At 43.3% G+C, this 9,327-nt stretch overlaps 1 protein-coding gene across 1 annotated transcript; it reads right to left on the reverse strand.

The window, feature by feature from the left end:
• Positions 1-3,535: 3,535 nt before the first annotated feature.
• Positions 3,536-8,114, reverse strand: LOC147900855 (pentatricopeptide repeat-containing protein At4g39530-like). Its single transcript, XM_087375491.1, has 2 exons — positions 7,990-8,114; positions 3,536-7,953 (listed from the first exon to the last, which is right to left on the reverse strand). The coding sequence occupies exon 2, from the start codon at positions 7,502-7,504 to the stop codon at positions 3,665-3,667; it is 3,840 nt and encodes a 1,279-aa protein (XP_087231617.1). The 5' UTR covers positions 7,505-7,953; positions 7,990-8,114; the 3' UTR covers positions 3,536-3,664.
• Positions 8,115-9,327: the final 1,213 nt, after the last annotated feature.

The raw sequence follows: 9,327 nt of genomic DNA on the forward strand, positions 1-9,327 counted from the left end.
GAAGAACAGGAGTGACCTTAGTCATGATCTTGAAGGTTTAGCCTTGTAGTTCACAAGAGTCTTGCTAGACATGGGGTCACCCTGGTTTCTAACATGTCTATGTCAAGTTTAATCTCCCCATTTTGCTTTGTTGTGGGGCAGAGAAGAATACTTGATATAATATAAGAAACCCTCTATTCTTTGGGGGGGTGGGGGGGACAAGTTGTACTACATCCAAAGTGAATAGAACTAGGTAAGGATCTATAAGATAGTGCAACCAAACATCCTAATAAGTTTTGTCCCATTTACACCTACACAACGTCATATTTTAATAGTAGATTTCATTACCTTTTAGCCCATACCGCAGTTGGGCACTAACTTGGGCTGCGTGGAAGGAAGTGGGGCTACATTAATCCAAATGAAACAAGACTTGGTAAGGATCCAGAAGATAGTGCAACAATCCTACCTAGTTTGTTTCCATTAAGACCTTCAATCCCTCACATTTTAATAGATGTCATTGCTTTTTAATCCATACTTTGCCTAGGCACTAAATTGGGATTCATTAATGGCACGTTCATCTATATTGATCAAATGGAACAAGACTTAGTAAGGGTCTAGAAGATATTTCAAAAAAAGTAATAGACTTAAATAGGATCTAGAAGATATTTCAACAAAGAATCCTAATAAGTTTAATCTATGAGGTGCATCAAGGACAAGTTGCTGCATTGATCCAAGTGGAATAAGCCTTTGTATGGATCTAGAAGATAGATCAACCAAGAATCCTACCAATTTTGGTCCCATTTTTATGTACAAAGCCTCATCTTAATAGTTGCCCTAGTTTCTAATCCCTACCTCATCTCATAAAATATGCATCAGTGGGCTCCTACCGTATGCGTGCGTGCACAAATGATACTTTACAGTGAACTAAATTGGAGTAAGATCCATGTGCTCGCAAAGTGTGATGTGGGTCAAAAATAATTTACATGGTTAGACATGAGTATTTCCTTGTTTTTAGGAGGCATCATGCATGTGCCAAAAATAATGCATTGATGGGCTTCTCTACCATGTGTATATCTATCCGATAGGTAATGATACTTTATAGAGATCTTATTGTGAATAAGTGCTTGTAAAGTTTGATGTGGGTCTGATATGATTTGCATGATTGGACATGAGTGTTCCTTATTCCTTACCATGCATCATGCATAAGTGTTAGAAATTATGCAATAGTGGGCTCATATTGTATGTGTGTCCAATGGGTATGATACTTTGCAAAGCTTGAGTAAGATCCATGTGCCCATACAGTTTCATGTGGGTAGCATATCATTTGCATAGTTGGACATGAATATTCCCTTCTCTTTTACCAAGGATTATGCAAGTGTTTTAAAATTTCATTGGTGGATTTTATCATATGTATAAGTGTCCAATGGATATGATACTTTGCAAAGGTCATCTTCTTGCAAAGTTTAATGTGGGTTGAATATCATTGGGCATGCGTGTTTTCTTGTTTCTAAACATGCATGATCATGCATGTGTGTTTAAAAGTATGCATTCATGGGCTTCTACTATATGTGCATGTGTCCAATGGTTATAATCCTTTGCAGAGGCAATAATTTGAGTAAAAATGCTCATGCAGATGCTGAAGAATTTGAAGTCTTTAAAAACGATAAAAGCATTGGTGTTTATAACTCTTATAACAACATTTGTATCGACACTTTTTGACGACGCTATTGTATTTTACAAAGATTCCTTTTTTATGATTCTATCAATTCTTTTCTGGAAACCCCTGTTTGACCTTTGTTATGACATTTAGGTATTTTAGGCTCAATTGAGTGTGCTTCTTGGTTGTCTTTTAATTGTTAGAACAAAACGTCCAAGCTGCATCTGCAACTTTTTGATGTAGTACTGCCCTTCTTCATACATAGCACCCTGGGAGGACCATGCAGTGCATTCACAGATTCTTGCATTCATTTGTTTCCAGCCTCATTGTCATTTGTTCTCTGTCTTTTCCGTATCTTGCGCTCATATCTACTCTCATGAACAAGTAATGTAAGCCCCCTTAAGACTCACAACCGCTGGTTCTGACAGACATTCTGCCATGTTCAAAGATCCTCGTGATTCATCATAGCAAAAAGCTTTGGAATGGCCCAGCTCAGTGGACTCCATTGTTGGATACACCCCACAAGAGAGAGGCACTGCTTTAGATTCAGTGGTAGCCATTCCAGTCCACAATAACATTTTCATCCTTTTAGTTGCAAAAATCACTTGTCTCCTTGTTATGCAAACACGACTTGCACTTTTGCAAATTTCTCTCACTTGCATATTTGAATCAGAAGCCATGGCCGTTGATAGTCACAAACTCAAACGATTTCTGAGTGTATTGGTTGAGGCACAATTAATCTCTGTGTGTGTGTGTGTGTGTGTGAGAGAGAGAGAGAGAGAGAGAGAGAGAGAGAGAGAGAGTTACCATGATAGGAGGAAGCATCCATTGGAGCAAGGTGTTTGAATCTCCTCTTGCTTTACAGGCACCAATTAAAGCATATAATCTTATGAAATTGGGCATAAGATTTGTCGGAGATGTGGTGGATCAACATGGTTATGTGCTCTTATTTCCACAAGCTTGCAGGACCTTCCCCTTGGGTCTGCATCATAGGCCCATTTGGAGAATACTTACAACTATGTTGCAGCCATTTGTTCATGTTCCTCCGTCGTTTGTTCACGACAGATTACTGGACTGGAATCTGATTTCCTTGTCTCCTGCTACCTGTTCACTTTCACTGCATAATCTGACATCTTCGATGGTCTACAAATTTCTTCTTCCACCGCCATGGATTGATAAGCATGCCAACACTCTCTGAAATTTGGATAGGCCTTTATCTTGGTGGTAATCAAAACTCAGGAAAATTTGGAAAGCTAAATTGCCATTGAAACAGAGGCTCTTCCTTTGGAGATGTATAGTGGGAGCTTTTTCCATTGGGGTGAAATTGGAAGCACGCCGTATTGCTTCCTCTTCCTGCCCCCGTTGCTCTCATCACCATGAGACAGTTCCCCATTTGTTGTGGTCTTGTCCACACTCTCGAATACTGATCACTCATGTCTCTCATTTGCTACGGCTCCGGTTTCCCTCTATCAGATTCGGGAAACTCTTCTGGATGTTTGGATGCTTCTCACCTCAGATGTCTCCATTCCTCCTTTTCCTTCACTGGGCTTGCTTTTGGGTGCTATGGACTATTTGGACACAGAGATTGCATTTTAGGATGGGATTTCCTCAGGCATATGCTTTCTTCAGAATGTCCCTCATGCAATCTTTATATGATAGTTATGCTACGAGGGACTTGGATGCTACTAGCCTTCAAGTGTTTTCTCACTGTTTTTGAGTTCTTTCATTAGGCTCTCCTTTGGAGTCTAATGTCATGTACATTGATTTCATGCTAATTTTATAGTTACTGGTTTCACCAAAAAAAAAGTGAGAGAGAGAGAGAGAGAGAGAGAGAGAGAGAGAGAGAGAATGAGGAACATGCCCAAACTCATCCTCTTAAATCACAACTAATCCTGAGCTTCTAATTGAGTTCACAAATTCCATCCTTTGGGTCATCACCACATTTACTGTAACCTGCTGTCTAAACAAGCCATATAATCTTCCGATTCCATTTTGAAAGGGACGTCTTTCAGCTTTGTATATGTATCTTCACCCTGGGGATGTCTCCATGCTTGAGCATTCTCTCATTGCACAGATCTTATTGTAGTCCTCCCCCATATGTGCATCAGCATATATGTTTGCCATCAAAACATATGCTGCAGGAAGTTGCTCATCTAATCTCACCAAGTTTTCAAATGCGTTCCTTCCAATCTCTGCATTCTTCCATTTTCGGCAGGCACCTAACACTGTCAACCATACACTAACATCAGGTTGGAATGGCATCTTCTCGACCATCGCCACTGCTTCGTCCAGTCGACCTGCACGGCCAAGGATATCAACCATGCAAGCATAGTGCTCAGCAGTTGGAATAATGCCATAATGTTTGCTCATAGCCTGAAAATACTTCTGGCCCTTCTCCACTAGACCCACATGACTGCATACAGTAAGAATGCTAAGATATGCAAACTCGCTTGGCTGTATGCCTTCCTGCCTCATTCTGTCAATCAACTGAAACACAAGATCACTTTCTCCCTGGCGGGCATATCCTGCAATCAATGCACTCCATGCTACAGCATCCCTTATGAGAAGTGCATCAAACAACTGTTGGGCATCAACCATGCTCCCACACTTGGCATACATGTCAACAAGACTGCTTGCCACAGTTGCAATAGTCTCAAAGCCGACCCTGGTAATTTGTACGTGCAATAACCTTCCAGTTTCCAGAGCTGCTGTGTTGCCACATGCTTTCAAGATCGCAACGAAGGTAACACTACTCGGTGGTAGGCCTTGCTCTTCTATTTGTGCATAAAGTCTGAATGCGCCCTCACTTTTTTCTTGCCCTGAATAACTCAAGATCATGTTAGTCCACGTAACCTCATCACGGTCAGGCAGTTCATCAAAGACATGCCGTGCATCCTCGATGCTCCCACATTTAGCATACATATTCACCAAGGTGTTCCCAACAAATACATCAGACTCAAAACCATTGATTATTGCTTGGGAGTGAATAGCCCTACCTTTCATCATGCATCTTACGTTCTGAAGTTTCCCTTGAGTGTGTTTCCCCTCTACCTGTGATGCCAGGATACCACAAGCCTTCAATGTCGCAACGAAAGTTCTAGCATCTGGTTGAACTCCTTCCTGATACATCTGCGCAAATAACCTCAAAGCTGGCACACTGTCTTCTTGCTCAGCATAACCCAAGATCATATTAGTCCATGTAACTACATCGCGGTAAGGCAATTCCTCAAAGGTACACCATGCATCCTCCATATTCCCACATTTTCCATACATATCCACCAGCATGGTTCCCACAAATATATCTGTTTCAAAGCCACGCTTTACTAATTGGCAATGGATGTCTTTACCTTTTGCCAGGCACCCTATTTTTAAACATTTCCCCTCAAAATCCTTCCATTCTTCAAGAGCTGCCAGGCCACTGCAAGCCTTCAATGCACCAACAAAGCTTCGCACATCTGATTGAACACCATCCTGGTGCATCTGTGCATACAATTCCAAAGCCAGGACACTTTCTTCCTGATCAACATACCCTTGGATCATGGTGTTCCATGTAACCACGTCACGTTGAGGCACTTCAGCAAAGACACACCATGCATCCTCCATGCATCCACATTTAGCATACATGTTGACCAAGGCATTGGCGACTAATACCTCCAACTCAAAACCACTGTTTACTACTTCGGAGTGGATGGCTCTACCTTTCACCAAGCCCATGTCCGCTTGCTTCCCTTCTTCCAGCACTGACAGGCTACTGCAAGCCTTCAATGTGCCAGCAAAAGTTTGAGCATCCGGTTGGACACCTTCTTTGTGCATCCATGCATATAAGTCCAAAGCCAGCATGCTCTGTTCTTGCTCAGCATATCCCAAGATCATTGTAGTCCATGTAACTACATTTCGATGAGGCAATTCATCAAAGACACGCTGTGCATCCTCCATACTCCCACATTTTGCATACATATTGACCAAGGTATTTCCTACAAAAACATCTAACTCAAAACCACGGTTTACTACTTGGGCATGGATGGATCTACCTTTTACCAGGCAGCTTATGTTCACACATTCGTTGCCAACTTGCTTTCCCTCCTTGAGTGCTGCCAGGCCACTGCAAGCCTTCAATGCGCCAACAAAGGTTCGATCATTCGGTTGAACACCCTCATGGTGCATTCGTGCAGCCAATTCCAAAGCCAGCACATTCTCTTCTTTCTCTGCATACCCCAGGATCATAGTATTCCATGTAACCACATCACGATGAGGCGATTCCTCAAAGACACAACGTGCATCCTCCATGCTCCCGCAGTTTGTGTACATATCCACCAAGGTAGTTCCCACAAATACATCTGACTCAAACCCACAGTTTGCTACTTGGGAGTGGATGGCTCTACCTTTTGCCAGGCACCCTATTTTCACACACTGCCGACCAACTTGCTTCCCTTCTTCCAATGCTGCTAGGCCACTGCAAGCCTTCAATACACCAACAAATGTTCGATCATTTGGTTTGACACCTTGATGGTGGATACATGCAAACAATTCCAAAGCCAACACACTTTTTCCTTGCTCAGCATACCCCAAGATCATGGTACTCCATGTAACCACATCACGGTGAAGCAAGTCATCAAAGACCCGCTGAGCATCCTCCAAGCTCCCACATTTCACATACACATTCACCAAGGTGTTTCCAACAATTACGCATGACTCAAAACCACAGCTTACAACTTGGGAGTGGATGGTCCTACCTTTCACTAGGCACCCTATTTTCAAAAAAATTCCATCAACTTGCCTCGCCTCTTCGAGTGCTGCCAGGCTACTGCAAGCCTTCAATGCACCAATAAAGGTTCGAGCATCCGACTGAACACCTTCCTGATGCATCTGCACATACAACTCTAGTGCTGGTACACTTTCTTCTTGCTCAGCATACGCCAGAATCAAGGTATTCCATGTAACCACATCACGATGAGTCAATTGGTCAAAGACATGACACGCATCCTCCATGCACCCACATTTGGCATACATATTCAACAAAGTGTTTCCCACATATACACCTGAGTCAAAGCCACTTTTTACGACTTGGCAGTGGATGGCTCTACCTTTCACCAGGCAGCCTATTTTTGCAAAATTCCCATAAATTTGCTTCCCCTCTTCCAGTGCTACCAGGTTACTGCAAGCCTTTAATAGGCCAACAATGGTTCGAGCATCTGGTTGAACACCTTCTTGGTGCATTTCTGCATACAATGCCAAAGCCAGAACATTTCCTTCTCGCTCCGCATACACAAGGATCATGGTATTCCAAGTCACCACATCACGATGTGTCAATTCATCGAAGACATGCCATGCATCAGGCATGCTCCCACACTTCGCATACATATTGACCAAGGTATTTCCCACAAATACACTGGATTCAAAGCCACTCTTTACAACTTGGGAGTGGAGGTCTCTACCTATGTTCGAAAAATTCCCACCAACTTGTTTCCCTTCTTCTAGTGCAGTCAGGCTGCTGCAAGCCTTCAATGCACCAACAAAGGTTCGATCATTCGGTTGAAGACCTTCTTGGCGCATCCTTGCATACAACTCCAAAGCCTGTGCACCCTCTTCCTGCTTGGCATACGCCAAAATCATAATGTTCCATGACACCTCATTGCGCATTGGCATATTGTCAAACACGTAGCGAGCACCCATCATGCTGCCACGCTTCACATACATGTGCATCAAATTGTTTGTCTGAAACACTGGAAGCTCATTGAAACTCTCCACAGTAAACACCCGATTGTTCTTACCCTCCTTCAGCCGAGGCAACCTTTTATGGACAGCATCTTCATCCCTGCCTACACCAAAGGAATGACTGCAGAGGGGCAGCATAAGCTGACACGCCATGATTCATGCAATGACCCAGATCAAGCAATTGGAGCAAGCATGAAAACGAAAGAGATTATTGCGTAAAAGAACTCAGATGCAAGTCTGCTAGTCAGCTGAGAGAATCTTTTGGGCTGCTGCATTCCGGTAAGTCTCATCCTTATTTCTACCAAAGCCCTGCTGAGGGACCAATGACAAAGGTCCGCCGAGGGAGCAGAGCAGCTGCTAGCGTGCTCCATCTCAGAATTCACGAGCCGCAATGACTTGTTACGGTCGGATTTTGATTGGTTGCAGAATTGGTGCTCCATCACAGAATTCAGGAATCGCAATGACGGATTCGTTTGCAGAATTAGTGATTATGGTATGAAAGTCACAAGGTTGCTCAAGGGCTGCAAGATTCTTATAGCCACTCAAGTAATCCACTAACCTTTAATTTCACGTCCACATAACCTTATTTTGTTTTAAGACAACTCATGGAGAACTCTTTGAAGTGTGGAGCGGAGAACATACCACGACCCTTATTGACCCGGGACTTGCCTCAAGTCCCTAGGACTTCAGCTCACCACGCTGAAACTCCATAACCAGAGGGTGCTCCATTCACACAAGAGCTCCCATACCCATACTAGGCATTCCTTGTCTGGGTCCAAACTTCATTGGATTTCTAATGTGTACATTTATGGAGGTGCATCGATTAATGTCATGAATGAGAAGACAATGAAAGATGTTGATTTAAAATACTCTAGTACTCCCTTTCCTTATCGCATCAAATTGGCTGACAACACTAGGGTTAAGACCTTGGGAGTTGTGAAGAATCTAGAAGTGGATGCATGTGGAATTTCTGTGCCGACTACTTTTTAGGTGATCCCTACCAAGCCAGATGCACGTGCCTATCCATTGATTTATGGAAGGCCTTGGCTACACAAGGTGAAGGCTGTTCAAAAGTGGGATACTCGAGAATTGATTTTGCAGGGAAATGATAAGAAGGTGCGCTACAACATCAAAAGTCGCAAAAAGGAAGTTGTTAAGGAGGAGTCTTCAACATCAGAGGGTTTGAGCTCTGACTTAACTAATGAAGAAGAAGAGATAGGGTGTAGCTTTGAGGAGTCCAGCTCAGAGGGTGAGGTGGAAGGAGTGGCCTTTGGTCTTTGTCTTGATCGGGATGAGTCAGAAAGGAACAAGGTGTTGGTGCAAGAAGATCCTATAGAGACACTTCATGTGGAGAATGTGGAGCACACTAAACAATGCCAACACAATGAAGAGCTTCTTGGTGATTCTCTATCAAGTAGTGAGAAGCTCCAGTACTCCTTCCACCTCACCCTCTGAGTTGGATATGGAAAATTATCAAACAGGTTGCAGGCGATAGTGAGCTGAAAGCAAAAGTGAAGGAGAACACATGAAAACATGAATGGCATCGCGAGACGAACAACGCGGGTTTTTGGTTCCCAAAAAACATTGGTATGGGCATCGGTATTACTATGGGTATATAAAAGGACAGTGTCAATATGGACATTGGTATCATTGTCAATATATACCGATGCCCATACCGATGAAACATGGGTTTTCTGGGGGCTTAGGGTTTAGGGTTTTCTGGGGTCTTAGGGTTTAGGGCTTTTGGGGGTGCTTGGATGATTTTGGGCGGTGAGTGGGTGTTTGAAGGGATTTAGGTCCCAGGGTGTTTGGTGAAAGAGAGGGGATGAGGGGATTTTAGGGAATTTGGGAGATTTGGGTGTTTGACTTGACTTGGGGGGATGGCTGTGGATGTGTGCAGGTGGAGAGGATGAGTAGTGACAACTCATCGGATAGGGGGCCACATCCTGGGAATCTGGAGTGGCTTCATGAGAGAT

This window comes from Dipteris shenzhenensis, chromosome 6, assembly GCF_047967505.1.
Source record: "Dipteris shenzhenensis isolate YYH24624 ecotype China chromosome 6, Dip_SZ_1.0, whole genome shotgun sequence".
Taxonomy (NCBI): Eukaryota; Viridiplantae; Streptophyta; class Polypodiopsida; order Gleicheniales; family Dipteridaceae; genus Dipteris; species Dipteris shenzhenensis.